Here is a 15,228-nt window from a genome sequence, read left to right as displayed (position 1 = left end):
CAAAAAAAAAAAAAAAAACTCAGGAAAGTGTCGTTTTGAGATTTTCCATTATGAGCGTGCTTTGCTGAGGGATAATGAAAGAGAATGACTCAAGCATAAAGACAGCCTCCAGAAACACAACTCACACCTGCTCAGCTCGCCACTCTCTGGAACCCAGACTCTGAGATTGCTCTGGGACTGGAGGACACAGCCCTGGCCCAAACATCACCTGATCCCCCAGGGCTACCCCCTAAACACCACCACACCAAGGCGGTGTTAAAACCCTAAAACCCGGGGCTGGGTATTTAGCTCAGTGGTTCCACTGCCCGAGTTCGATCCCCAGTACCACAAAAAAACCCAAAAAACCCTAAAACTCAAATCAGGCTTGTAGCTACAAAGATGGAGGTGGGGGTGGCTCAGTAGTAGAATGTGTGCATGAGGATGTGCAAGGCCCTGGGTCCAGTACCCAGCAAGCAGCATACATGTGTAACATGTACACACATGTAATGTGTGAGTGCTTGTTCCTCCTTGAAGAAACTGAAATTATGTCTTGTTTTGGAAGCCAATTTAGCATTTCCTATAGGTGTAAATGTTAAAGAAGTGGATTTTTTTATTTTTTTTTTTTTTGGTACCAGGAATCAAACTCTGGTCCTCATGCTTGCCAGGCAGGCAGCAAACCACTGAGCTAAATCCCCGGCCCAAGAAGAAGTGCTTCGTAGTGTGGAATCTCACCTATTCTCCACCGATCTCAATTATCAGCTAACAATAAACAGCTGATCAAATGCTAACCTAAAACCCAGGTTAGGGTCAGTTAAAGTCCAGTTCATGCCTAACAGTCTGCACAGCATCCTCATACTAAAGGTCACCTGCTAATATCTGTGCCTATTGGAGATGCTGAAAACACACACTCCTTATTACTCCTTCATCGTACACCCTCCTCTCCCATTAAACCATTACTGCCTCGTTTCCATTTCCTCTGTCCAGCTCCTAGACGATGTATGTGGTCATCTCCTCTCCCCCTTCCTCACGTGACTGTCTTCAGGGTAGAAAAGCGGGGAGATGTCAAAGTACTAAGTGGAAGGGAGGGGCTGTGTGGCTGGGCCAGCTCAGCACCCCTTGCCTTGGGGCGACTTTCCTAAAGCGACACCACCCAGGCCATCACCACACTGTGACTCCTTCTTCTGTCTTCCCTGTTAGCATCTCCTCTTCATACTGTTTCCCTTGCTCACTGCTGGCATCAGGCTCCCAACTCCACCTCTGCAGCTCTCAGAGACACTGCAGTTACCAAGCAGATCACATGAATAGGGCTGTACCTGAGGTCTGTCCACATCCCCTCTGGGCCATGAATTCCTACGGCAGGACCTATGTCCTTCCCCAGCACTAAGATGAACGCCCGAGCCTCATCTACAGCTTGAGCAGGATTCCGCTGCAGGGCAGTTCACCTCATACTGTGTGTGTGGGCTGTGACTTCCGGACAGTGCTCTAGTCAGGAAGTGACTACGTGCAGGAGCTGCCAACCTCCAAGACAGACCTGAAAGCTCCTTTGCAGCACACACTCCCATCTCTCCTGGCTGTATCTGCAAAGGTGCATTCCTTCTCTTCTCTCGGCCTGTCAGGCTCCTTGGGGTCATTTCCAAGGGCCACCTTCTACAGAAAGCTTTCTCCCTAATCTCTGCCAAGGGACAAAATCCCTCACTCCAAACTCGAACGTGGACCACATCCAGCAAGGCATGCGCAGCACTGTGGACATCCTCCCTGCTTTGCTGGAAGCCCCAAAGCACTGGCCTCTGAGCTGTGCTGAGCTCCTGTCCCTACAGTCCACAGCACAACACTTACCCCAGAGCAGAAAAGATGGCTGGGACATGCAGGCAGAACCAACTAGCAAAACAGACCACATATGGCTGCCTGAGAGAGGCCCTCGCATCCAGCTTGTGGGAGGTCAGTGCTGCGCTGCCAGCTGGCTACCCAGCAGCCACTATGGAGCGTGCTCAGTGCTCCTGTCCCACTGATGTCACATCATCTTGAAAAAACAGGACAATGGACAAAATCTTGATCTCTGTATTTTATCATGATTTAACCCAGCAGTTAAAAAATCTTTACATGTACCTATGTCCCATGGTGAATATAATCATTATATACTGTACACAGGTACTAATAAAAATAATTTTTTAAAACATGATTCATGATAATTTTTGAGGGTGAAATCACTGAGATAAGCATGAAAATGGCCATTCTGCTTGTTGTAAAGGCACCGACATCTGTGTCTTTACAATAAAAGTTTTGCCACCAGCAAGAGCACCATTCTTACCAGATTATCCAGCATCCGCATGAGGGCTTCAAATTCCTGCTCCCCAGTCTGCCACTTGGGAGGGGACCCGCTGCCTTCCTCCACTGGGGGTCCCGGGGAGCGGGATTTGGCTTTGTACTTCCCAGGGTCCAGCAGCACTAAGTTGTCTGGTCCTCCTGAGCTGGCCAGAGTTCGAACCTATTTCAAAACAAGCAAACACAATGGCTTGAGTTCCAAACAGAGATCAAGAGGATCAGATGATTGGGGGACACTTGGACAGAAAGGTAGGATTCAACAGCGAGGGAACAGCAAGTTCCCCACAGTGTGGGTACAAACACGGAGGGTGGATGGTGAAAGCACTGACCATAAGGTCATTTTCAGAAGGCTTTCCTTTGCATGACAAAAATTATTGGGTATTCACACCTGGTAGTGAATGGGAAAACAAAGCAGCCTTCCAGACCCCAAGGTCTTGGAATCTCATGCCCCCACAGACAAGCTAGGATCAGGGACAGAGCATGAGGGCATGAGGGCATCACAGCAGATATAGGGCAAGTCTACCTCTGCTCCTGCTTTTCCAGAAGGAATGTGAAAGGCACTCAATATGGGGCCCAGTACACACCAGTACTCTTCAAATGCTAATCACTTATATTATTTGAAAAATAAATATTATTTGAAAAAGAAAAAATTACAAATGAAAAGCCCAGCGATATCATGTGACTTAAGTCAGGAAAATGGTATCTGTCCTGGCTGAGCGCAAACTTAGTGAGCTCATCTCTGGCAGAGATGCTCAACAGCACATTCCTGTAAGACAATCGTCAAGGATCTGCAGAACCCAGGACAGCTACAGCAACTGCAGACCAAGCAGGGCAGCCATCACCTACCTGGATCTCGCAGGCTACCACCAGGTTATGGATGTAGTAGAAGGCCTCCTCCACACTCTCTCCAACAGACACGAGCCCATGATTCCGCAGAATAAGCACCTGGAAGGGAGTGGAGCACTGTGGAGCCAGCAGGCAGACCCGGCTTCCTGAGCTCCTCCGCCCCCAGAACTCCAAGCCCAGAGGTGGCACCTACTGACCTTGCTCTTAGGCCCCAGGTTTTTCTGAATCAACACCTTTTCCTCCTCATCCACCAGAATTCCATGATAGTCGTGATATGCCACGTCTCCAAGGGAGAGAGCCTCCGGGGAGATCGGAAGGAGGCCACATTTCATTGCAGACACCTACAGACCAAGCAGGCACCAGGAAGGGAGAAGCCAGTGTTACACTGTGATCCAGGACCAGTAAGCACTTTCCTCACAGAGATATTAAAACAGGGAAAGGGTTTTATCTTGTCCCTTTTTTGGAAATAAATGAAAGCCTTGAACCTAAGTATAAACCACGCTCCAGGGCTCAGTGCAGACAGCAAAGAGAGCCTCAGGAGAAAGTGGGGGACCTGGGGCTTCCCAGTGATCACAATCACTGCAGAGCAAGGACTCAAGGACCCAGAGCGAGCATCCACACAAGGAGCACGTGATGGCTCTCAAAGACATTGCTAGTGCATTGATGGTCTGTGTACTTCCACCTTAAATGGCAGGTAAGCACAAGATGCACGAAAATTAGTCAAAACTGAATGTATAAAAGTTTAGGACAACTATATGGTATAATTTCTTTTCTTTTCTTTACGTATATTTAAGTAAAATTGAGCCTCAGAGTAAAAAACGATCTAAAAGGCCTCACAGACCTTCAAATTTCCTGAAATCCCCCAAAACTGCCCTTTGAATATGCTAATTTTGAAGGTCTTCTAGACAGCTAGCTATCTAGCTGACAGACTCGAGACTCAAAGACCTACAGGCACATTCCACAAAGTTTATGTAAAAACACATGCCACATTTAACTCCTTTCAGAGTATTAGCCTTCATATTAGAAATTTCCTTATGGGCCGGGGATTTAGCTCAGTGGTTCTGGTGACTGCCTCACAAGCACAAGGACCTGAGTTCGATCCCTGGTACCGAAAAAGAAATTTCCTTATGAAGCAGTCATTTTGACACTTATTTTCCTCTAGGTCCTTTGTGCATGCTAGACAAGCAGCTACCACTGAGCTACAGAGTCAGCCCTGGTAACTTTTAAAACATATTCCATGGAGCTGGGCATGGAGGCCAGGTCTCCTCACCGCCAGGGCCTCTGCCCCAAAGAGCCCTTCTATTTGCCCACTGTGACCCAGGACTGAGGTGCAGCAGGGCGGGGTAGTTCTGGCCTCTGCCCAGCCTCCGCCTCAGCGCTGGTGAGCACTCTCAAGTCTGCCTGACCTGCCTCTCCGTGGCCTCCCTCCTGTCCCCGTGCCCCTCCTTAGAAAGGGTCTTGTTTACTGCCATCACTCAGCACTTCCCCACCCTTCCCAACACAGTTAACCCGCATCCCACAGCAATCCTCTCGGATTCCTATTATTAATATCAAACAGACATCTGTAGACTCATTACTGGTTTTTCAATATTAGACAGCAAACAGATTCCTTAGAAGGAAAAGAATTAAAATTTTTTTAGATTAAGCCCTGCTAGGGGTGGTGGGTATAGTTCTGCAGTTTAGTGCTTACCTAGCATGTGCAAGGCTCTGGGTTCAAACCCCAGCACCACAAAAGAAAGAAAAACATCAGGGAAAGGTGTTTTACAGTCCAGCAAAGTCAGGCTGAGTGCCTGTCCCGAGGCGTGCACTCACCGCGGCCCCAGCAGGTGTGTGGATGTGCACAATGCACTTGACGTCCGGGCGGGCAGCATAGATTGCTGAGTGCAGCGTAAAGCCGGCTTGATTGACCCCGAGGTTAGTGCTTCCACGGTCCACTATGTCACCTTGTAGATTGATTTTAACCTGAAGTAAACCAAAGCTAAAGATGTCGACAGGACCGCCACTCAGCCCTGCTGCAGAGCATGTAAAGCCACACTCAGGTGTGAGTTCATGATGCCGGAGGGTCTTCCCTGTATGGAATAACTGGGGCTGGATGCTCGCAGCACCACCCAGGACCTGGGTCTTACACGTGCAGCTACAGCTGGAGGGACCCGCCGAGATCTGCACAAATCCCTTACCAAGCTGGACGCAGTCACTTCGCTGTAAAGAAGCCCGAAAGGAACGATAAGGAAGTGCTCCTGCTCGGAGCTCACTCTGGCCTGCGGGAAGAACAAAGGAGTTAGCTCCTAAGTGCCTTTGAAATTACCTGCGTCTCTTTCAGACCAAACTTACAGGTGAGGTATGCAGGGGTACTTCCACACAGCACCCAGAGAGCTCAAAGTGGTACTGGAAGCCTTCCGTTCTTAAATAGCAATTTAAATTGTGAAGTACAGAAAGTGCTTCCTGGTCACACTTATGAAAACTGACTTTACAGAGGCTAGTGGTGGTGCATGCCTGTGATTCTACCCACCTGGGACAGTGAGGCAGGATAGTTACAAGTTTGAAGCTGCCCTGGGTAAGTTAGCACAACCCTAGCTAAAAAAAAAAAAAAAAAAAAAGAGAGAGAGAGAGACTATAGAGAATCAAAGCAGTTCAACAGCAGCACTCTGAAAGGCCAGTTAATCCCCGTCAACTCACTGGAAATGCAAGCAGTCTCAAAGGTGAAAGCTATCACAGGTCACACCTCGGGGTATAAGAATAAAAACCAAAACCTGCTTTCTAAAATCACAATGACAGCAATCTCTTTTAAATTCTCCACAGAACACAACATTGCTGCTCCTTGCACAGTGTATTTTTTTTTCCAGAATTCATTCAACACAGATCTGGTGCCAAATGTACACTAAGTGCTAGGATTACAGCAGTAGAGAAAGAAGAGCCTTGGACCTGGGATTTAGCTCAGTGGTGCCACTGCCTGCCTGGCAAGCACAAGGTCGCGAGTTCCATCTCCAGTACTAAAAAGAATAAGTAAGAGTCCTGCCCACAAAAGTTTATAAATATATAAGTTCAATCTAGTTTTTCTTTTACTTTGGTTTTTGTTTTCACTGTTTTGGTTGTCTGTTTTGTTTTGGTACCAGGAATTGAACTCCTGGTCCTTGCACTTGTGAGGCAGGTGGAGGCACTACTGAGTTAAATCCCCAGCCCCCTGTTTGGTTTTTTGAGACAGGGTCTCACTATGTAACCCAGACTGGCCTTGAAATCATGGGGATCCTCCTGTGTCACCCTTCGGAACGCTGGAATTACAGGTGTGCACCCCACATCCAGCTCATAATCTAGTTTGTATAAACTTTTATAGATTCCAAAGATTTGCTATAGATTAAATTGAAACACATTTACTACTAGCTTAGAGTCAGTGGGATGCATTGTTTGCAGAAAGACTACAGGTGTTTAGTCCAACCTTCTGGCAGCAGGAACCAGTGGCCCCACTCTGTGGCTCTAGGGAGCAACACCACGTCCCCACGTGCAGGGCCCTGCACATAGGGTGGGCTCCACACAGTCACCTCAGAGGTCAGCATTGCCTGGAGTTCAAAATGGAACTAAGCCAAGCACCTGCCAAGCAGGTGCTAAGCCTCACAGTCAGAACAGAAAGGCGCAGCCATTGACTAAGGAGCACTGAGACAGGTCAGCCCAAGTGCCAGCTGGGCCAGCCTGGCTTGTCCTCCTTCAGGCAAGGCCTTCTCTAAATCCAATGCAATCGCAAAGATCTAACTCAGACAATCCATTCCCATCCTCTAACACCTGTTAGCATTTTAAATCCCTTTAGCAGAAACTCCCTAAGACCCTCTTTCAAAGAAAGGGCAGGATGACCTGCTTTAAGTGACTCACACTTATTTATATTTCATTCACAATAGGACATTCCTTATCACAGCTGTGGCATTTTCACGCAACTCATTCTCAGGCCACCATGTAGCACAAAATCTCTACTACAGCACCCTGCCCAATGTAACTGATAGAGGCCAGCAGCATCCGGGTGCCCCAGGAGGGGAGCCGCACCCAGCTGGGCTAATGCGCCCATTAATCCAGCATCAGAAAGCCCAGGCAAGTTCTTGTCTCAACTTTATGGAAGCAACTTGGCCAGTGGGGGCTCTCATGCCAGGGCACCGAACAGGGACATGCTCTCTCTGTGCCCCTTGGGGAGATAGCAACAAGGAATGTACAGGATGGAGGAAGGCTACTGGCAGGGGAGACCAGCAAACGACTGCACAGCACGAGAAAGCCCAGTACACAGGAAGGGGCCTGACCCATACAGTCAGCCTGCATTCTGAGAAGTTCATTCTAGAAGCAATGCAAGGAACAGATGCAGAGCAGACAACTCTGACTCAAGCAGGGTCAATGTCGAGTCCCAGAAGCACAGCACTCTGGTCACAGAGGCATCTGGCCCCATGCCACCACCTTTGGAGGCCTCACACTGCCAGCAATCCAGCAGAGCTGATGAGCACCATGTGCAGTGAGCACAGAAGCAAAGATTTAACAGTCTCAGCAGCCGTCAGTGCTGGCAACTCAGGAGGCAGAAGATGGGCAGGACCATGACTATCTCTGAGACATCTGCGTAAGGTATGCCCATTACACCAAGCAGGCACTAATGATTTGAAATACCCAACAAAAGAAATGAAACAAAACACAGAAGACGGAAACAAGCTTAAAAACCAAGGAAGCGGGTACTGGGAGTGTAGCTCAGGGGTGCTGTGCCTGCCTGGCAAGCACAAGGTCCGAGTTTGATTCCCCGGTACTGTCAAAAAAAAAAAAAGAAAGGAAGGAAGCAGTTCAAAGAACAAAGCTATCTCTATAAATGAAGGGAGGGAAACAATCTAGCTGCCCTGTGGATGCCTTAGAAATCTAAGCAGCCAGGAGGGGATGAACTCCAAGCTAGAGAACAAGTCAGGCCAGAACAGGACCCTGTAATAGGTCATCAGGTCAGGACTAAGCATGGACACAAGGACAAAAGGGTTCTCATTGTCTCCATGACACCATGAGGTGGTCACTTGTGGAGAGAAGGAAGAGGCCAGGAGTTTTCCGTGCTGCTAAGTCTACATGGAAAATGCCCCTGGCTGCAGGGCAGTGACAAGCTTGCCGAGGTGGGCTACCAGCCAAAGGGCAGAGCCAGAGGTTCTGCTGGGAGGCTTCTGCTCCCATGCCAGAGACGGAATGTAGCACCAGCCTGGGCGTAACCCCAGTTACAGCAAAGCTTGGTATGGGCAACAGGCACCCAAGCAATGTGTACCATGGATGAACTGAAGAAAAGAGAAGGACCGATAATGTTGCAAATGGTTTTTAAAAACTGTAGTAGCTGAGCCAGGCCTGGTGGCGCACGCCTGTAATCCCAGCACTTAGGAGGCTGAGGCAGGAGAATCATCACAAGTTCGAGGCCAGCCTGGAATACAGAGTGAGTTCAGGGCCAGCCTGGACTACAGAGTGAGACCTTGTCTCAAAAACCAAACGAAACCAAACAAAAAAACGAGTAGGGCCAGGGATTTAGCTCAGTGGTGCTGCCACCTGCCTCACAAGCACAAGTACCTGAGTTCGATTCCTGGTACCAAAAAAAAACAAAAAAACAACACTGGTCAGCACTGGGACGCAAACAGTTCATTCCTACGCTTTTAAGCATAAAAAGAATTTTAGGAACTGCTATAATTTAGTAAACACTTGTTTATTAGGTCAGCATTTAAGAAAGAAACTTTAAAGAATAACCATCATCATGACTTCTGACCTGAACACAGCAACTGCCGGCCTGCTGCATTCTGCAGACTTCCTGAAACCCACTGGCCTCCGCCCTGGCCAGCACTGCCTGCTCACAGTGATATGGTTGTAGATGAGCTGAGACCACCCGAAGAGGTCGGCCAGTCTGTGGAAGGCAGCCAGTCTGCACCGCAGCAGCTTCTCCCCCTTGTCATATGCGATGGAATCAGAGCCTCGGAGGTCATTCACAGGGGTCACCATGCCAAGACCTGAGATAAAGAAAACGACTCAAATATTAACAATTCTTACCATATAAATCAAGTAACAATGGACCTGAGCTGTACATCTTTCATACCGGACCAGAAAGTCTCAAAAACATAAAGACTGTACTCTGCAACATTAATATACATAAGTTAGTAATAAGTAACAATGCCACCTGCCTCTCAGGCACAAGGTCCTGAGTTCAATCCCTGATACAAAAAAAAAAAAAAAAAAAAAGCAACAAAAAGGTAGTCAAATTTGTGGGATGTAGTAAAGCATGCTCAGAAGGAAACTTACAGCATTACACATATATATTAGAAATAAAGAAAAAGTAGTTTTTATTAAAGCAAAAGTTGTTCTTTAAGAAGATACCAAATTTAAAATTATTAAGACAAGCTTAAACAATGAAACAAAACTCCAGCAAGCTTGCCAACAAAACAGTGGAGACAGAAAAACTCAATGTAAAGAAACAGAGGGGCCCTCACTACACCCCTGCAAGCCCTGAAAGGGCAGTAAAGGCATGGTACAAGCTACCATACAGCAACTCTTTACTGACAAAATGCACAAACTCCAAAGCTAAGCAGAACAGAGGCCCTCAAGAGCCCTATTTCTTTTTGTTTGTTTGTTTGTTATTGTTGTTGTTGTTTTTGTTTTTTGAGACAGGGTCTCACTATGTAGTTGAGACTAACCTGGATCTCACTATGTAGTCCAGGCTGGTCTCAAACTCATAGTGATCCTCCTGCCTCAGCCTCCCAGTGCTGGGATTACAGGCGTGAGCCACCAGGCCCGGCAAGAGCCCTATTTCTATTAAGCCAAGTCAGCAGTTACGAACTTTCCCACAAAGAAAACCCAAGGCCAAGATGCTGCTGTGAACTTTACCAAACTTTCCAGGAAGAAATAATACCAAGGTTAGAAAAGCTCTTCAAGAACACCTTCCAGCTCATGCTATGAGGCCAGCTCTCCCTCTCACCAGTGCACACAGAGACATTAGAGGACACTGCAAGGAAAAGCCCATGTTTCTCATGAACACAGCCTAAAGAGCACTACACTTTAGCAAATAAACCAGTAATACACAGAGTTAAAGAATTACGATCAAGCCAGGTGTGGTGGTGCACACCTGTAACCTCAACATTTTGGAGGCTAAGGCAGGAGAATCACCATGATTTTGAGGTCAACCTGGGATAGCCCAGCCTGAACAACAGTGTCTCAAAAAATAAAACAAATAAATAAAAACCCTCACAAGCAGTAGGATTCATCTATAGAGTGCACGGTTGGGTCAGCATCTGAAACCAATGTAATCACTATCGTGACCCGAAGAAGACCCACGTGACCCTTTCAGTGGATGCAGAAGACGCACTGCACACAATCCAGTGTACACCAGAGACAGCTCTCAGCAAAGCAGACACAGATAAGCACATGCTGTCCGGACAAAGGACTTCAACAAACACCTCCCACTGAGTCCAATGCAAGGTGAAAGAGTGGTACAGGTACATCCCTGGCACTAGCACTGAGCACAGTACCACAGGCTCCAGCCAATGCAGAAGGCAAGGAGGAAAAATGAGTGAAAACAAACGTTGAGAGGGCCAGGGATTTAGCTCGAAGGTTCTGGTGCCTGCCTTGCAAGCCCAAGGTCCTGAGTTAGATCCCCGGTACCAAAAAAAACAAAAACAAAACAAATAAACACTGAGAAAAAAGAAAAAGAAATCTTTGTCTTCCTTTCCTTTTTTTAATGAATGTGGCATGACTGAAAAAAATATACTTTATCTGACTATAAGATGCAAGTGCAACATCCTAGGCACGTACTCTACCACTGATCTGCACCTAGCCCCTTTTCAAGGGGCTTTTGAGAAAGGGTCTCACTAAGTGCTCAGGTTCTTGAATTTGCAATCCTCTTGCCTCAGCCTCCCAAGGAGCTGCAATTACAGGTGTGTGTGGCACCCTGCCCTGTTAAATATGATTCTCAATACTCTGCAGGGAACAATACATCACATCCAGTGAAAGTCAATCAACTCCTAAGAACACCACTGGACAGACAGTTAAACAGCAGCCAGCAGGTGAACCAATGGAAACCAGCACCCTGCGTAGCTGCTGGTCAGGTCTGACCATCTAACCAAGACACTACACACGGTCAGGCCAGCAGCAGCTCACATCACCCGTGTTCTGCCTTGGGGATGCCAAGTCCACAGCCAGGACAAAGCTCTGCCCCACAGAGCTAACTGGTTCCTTTGCTGTGATTCATCCGTCCAGCCTTGCTCCACCGCCCTGCTTTGGGCATTGCTGTTTTTCCTTAGTGTACAAGCAGTAATAAGAAAAGTTAAGTAAGAAAAGAAATATTGGCATGGATGAAATGATTCAGCCAAAACTGAGGTACTACACCATAAGCATTGCTTCTGATTAGTTTTTAACTCACAAAGGGCCTAAGAACCACATAAAAGCCCTGTGCCTTAGAAACAACAGAATCTCTGCTTTGCTAAGAGGACCCTTCTGCATCATGAAACTTCAGGGTTTCAGCCTACTTTTCACCATGACTGACTAAAACACAATTATTTCCAAAATACTCAGCATCGTATATCAACAGCTATAGGCCCACATCCTACAGAGACAAGTCCAAAAAGTACTCACTCATGTTTAAGGCTGCCATGCCGCCCTGAGGAGCCGCTGGGTAGACATTGGGAACGTTTGCTGTCATGAAGTCTGCGATCTGCTGTAATGCCAACAAGCCTGTAGGGTTCTTCCCCTTTTTGAATTGTTCTTGTATCATCGATTCCAATTCTTCACAGAAAGCCTAATAACATGCATTTTAAAAGAGTGTGACACCATTTCTCTTTTCTTGGGGTGGGGGTAGTTATCATATAAATCAATTTTTTGTTTTTATTCTATGCTCGAACAGCAAATACATTACAACTGCAAATATAAACTGACACATTATTTTCTGGTAAGTTATTTAATAAATATAAAAGCTTAAAAACTTGAAAGGGAATTCTATTCCAAGGAATATATTTTAAGGAAATAATCAGGAGGAATGTGCTCAAAGATATGCATAGGAACTCTCATTTCAGCATTACTGACAAAAGAAGGAAACAGCCTATAATTCAAACACTAGAGGACTGATCTGGTACCCTGGAAATTTTGTGCTTGCAACTTGAAAAGCTGAAAAAAAAAATAATAAATGGCATAAAAAGGGTTCTTGCCAGATTTTTTAGTAAAAATGGTCATAAAACACTATAACCCATTTTTGTAAGAGTAAATACACATCTAAACAGAAGGAAAGTAAAAGTAAATATATCAAAATGTTAATTATAATTATCTTAGTGACAACATTATTAGTAATTTTGGGTACCACTCTGCAATTTCCAGTATTTTCTCCAAAATACTTTTAAAATATATATATCCCAAATGTATACATTCTTTATCAATCCTAGATTAGTCAAAAGGTACCACTGGTTTGGTGGCAATTTTAATATAAAGTCACTGTTGCAATAATATATATTTTATAGTTTCCCCAAGCTATATTGATACAATTTTTTTCACATGGTCTATAAAGAAACATCTATCTCTGTCAAGTAAATGATATGTAATATGAAGATGTGAGCTCACTGGGTGAGGGTCCACATCTAACTACAAGTACTCCAGGACTCACGAATTTCACACTAAACTTGCTTCTAGTTTTACTCCTTGGGCTGAAAAGAGACTGCAGCCAGTTTCCCCTCGCTGGAGGAAGGATGCAGCACAAGTGCACTGCCCTCATTCTGGCCCAGTGTCTCCCAGTACCCCGGACCCCATCTACGCACACGATAAGGACAGCGAGCCCGCATGTGCAACAGCACTCCAGAGGGGAAACCTGGCACGGGCAAAACACAAACCACACTGGCCGCCTGTGGCTCCTCAAGCCCTTCATGCTCAAATTAGGTGATCCCGTGACCTGGACAACTCCACTGGATTCCCATGTAGTCAGCTCCTTCTCGGCAGAGCCGATTTAAATCTTCCCTCCAAGTGCTCGTTTCGGCAGCACACACTAAATCTGCCCTCCCAGAGAGAGCATAGTTCTGTTCAGTCTAAGCAACATGCTGCTTTTGGCACTGAACTTCTGTTTGCTTTTCTTGTTTCCCTTCTTCAGCTGGAATATCAAGTCTGAGGCCTGATCTGGGTGATTACACACGTCCTACATGTGTCAGGACTCATTAAGCACCAGGCATAGTGGTCCACACCTATAATCCCAGCTACTCGGGACACTGAAGCAGGAGGATCACAAGCTCAAGGCCAGCCTGGGCAATTTGGTGAGAGCTTGTCTCAGAATAAAAATGAGGGATAAATAAAAGGGCAGAGGATGTAGTTCACTGGTAAAGCATTTGCCTAGCATGTGCAAGGTCTGGACTAGAGCCTCAACATGGAAAAAAAAATTCTTTATCAAGCTATATACGTAGGATCAGTGTACTTGACCATATGTAAGTCATACCTTAATAGTAACAACTCAACCAAAACTATTCATTAGAGACCGTCTATGTCCTATTTACTGCTAAATCCCTAGTTCTAACCCATGTGTCCTCACAGCACATGAGACACAATCAATGTTTCCTAAAAATACTGAGGGGGGAAAGGAAGGAAGGAAGGAAAGGAGGGGAGGCGGGCACACAGAAGGATGGCAGCATCAACACAAGACCACCATGACAACAGTCCCACTTTCCCTGAAAATGCAACCGACCCACACTTGGGTCGTTGTGACTGTGGTTCAAACGCTGGCTGTGGAGAATTTCCTGCTGTTAACCTACTCTGTGCCTAGGACCATGCTAGGACCAGGCTGAGTGACCCCTATCCAAAATGTGTGGGACCAAAAGTGATTCAGATTGGGAGTTTTTCAGAGCTTGGAAAATTTTGAATAGACTTTACTGGTTATGCATCTCTAATCCACAATTCTGAAATGCTCTGAAATCCAAACCCTCCTGAATGAATGATGTTCAAAATGTTTCAGATTTCAGAGTTTTGGGTTAGTGACACTCAATTGCATTCTGGAGGAAACAGTAATTTTCAAGCTGTCCCAATAAACAAAAGAGCCCTGGAGAAACAAATACCTCCTTGCCTCTGTGACACTGATGATCTCTCACTATGTCTGACAACACAAACCCAACAAAATTCTTTCAACAAACATGACATGTAATTGAGGCACCCATTTCCTGTGTGAAGATCAACTGATCCACCACTCGGACAACAGACCACAGGAAATGAGGCAGCAGAAGTGGGAAGCCTGCATTTGTTCCAGGACACATTTCTCTTACAGGACTCTGCAGAATCATGGATACTCTCTTCTTCTGCTCCATCATATTGAAATCCTGGCGAAGGTCTGGCGCCATGTTCCTCTCCCGCAAGTATTCTGGGTTGTTCTCATCTACTCTGTCGAAGTACCTCTCCTTGTGAGGGGCTGTGGTCGGGGGTGGTGAAGTCACCACTGCAGCCCGAGTATCACCATTCATGGCACAATCTTTCTAGAGTCTAAGGAATCAAAACAAAAGAACATACTGTGTGTGAATCAATGTTCAATAGCATTTCATCATCAGCAAACTGGCCTGGTAAACACAACCTTCCATGTAAAGACACGCTAACAGTGGGAGGCTTCTTTGTGGCTCCAGAGGCACAAGCTGACCCCCACCCCACGTCCTGGCCATTGTTCTGCAGCAGACAATGGGAGAGCCATCTAACAAAGTTATGGTGTCCTCTGAAACCCACACAGAACTCAATACGAAGCTCCTGACCATGTCATTTATACTCAGGACTTATCTCCTGGTGTGGTGGTGCACGCATGTAATACCAGCACTCGGGAGGCTAAGGCAGAAGGATTGTTGTGAGTTCGAGACCAGCCTGAGCTACATAGTGAGTTCCAGGTCAGTCTCAACTATATAGTGAGACCCTGTCTCAAAAAACCACAGGGCCAGGGATTTAGTTCAGCGGTTCGGTGGCCTGCCTTGCAAGTGCAAAGACCCGAGTTCAACCCCCGGTACCAAAAAAAAAAAGCAAAGGGCCAGGGATTTAGCTCAGTGGTTCTGCCACCTGCCTTGCAAACGCAAGGACCTGAGTTCGATCCCTGGTACCAAAAATAAAAATAAAAAAATAATT

The 15,228-nt window shown here is 46.4% G+C and overlaps 1 protein-coding gene across 16 annotated transcripts in view; it reads right to left on the bottom strand.

Moving 5' to 3' along the window:
- Window positions 1–15,228, bottom strand: part of Add1 (adducin 1) — a 44,522-nt gene that overhangs the window by 15,660 nt on the left and 13,634 nt on the right. For all 16 annotated transcript variants that reach the window (XM_033758935.1, XM_033758936.1, XM_019210288.2 and 13 more), the window contains exons 2-9: window positions 14,394–14,607; window positions 11,743–11,905; window positions 8,977–9,128; window positions 5,325–5,405; window positions 4,960–5,109; window positions 3,345–3,488; window positions 3,148–3,246; window positions 2,288–2,464 (exon numbers count right to left, since the gene is read on the bottom strand). In XM_033758935.1, coding sequence (XP_033614826.1) covers window positions 2,288–2,464; window positions 3,148–3,246; window positions 3,345–3,488; window positions 4,960–5,109; window positions 5,325–5,405; window positions 8,977–9,128; window positions 11,743–11,905; window positions 14,394–14,588 — 1,161 coding nt within the window. In that variant the 5' untranslated portion in view covers window positions 14,589–14,607. The remainder of the gene's footprint in view (window positions 1–2,287; window positions 2,465–3,147; window positions 3,247–3,344; window positions 3,489–4,959; window positions 5,110–5,324; window positions 5,406–8,976; window positions 9,129–11,742; window positions 11,906–14,393; window positions 14,608–15,228) is intronic.

Source organism: Fukomys damarensis, unplaced genomic scaffold, assembly GCF_012274545.1.
Source record: "Fukomys damarensis isolate Sample0158 unplaced genomic scaffold, DMR_v1.0_HiC HiC_scaffold_35, whole genome shotgun sequence".
NCBI classification, from domain to species: Eukaryota; Metazoa; Chordata; class Mammalia; order Rodentia; family Bathyergidae; genus Fukomys; species Fukomys damarensis.
This window is presented reverse-complemented; position numbering and strand designations above follow the sequence as displayed.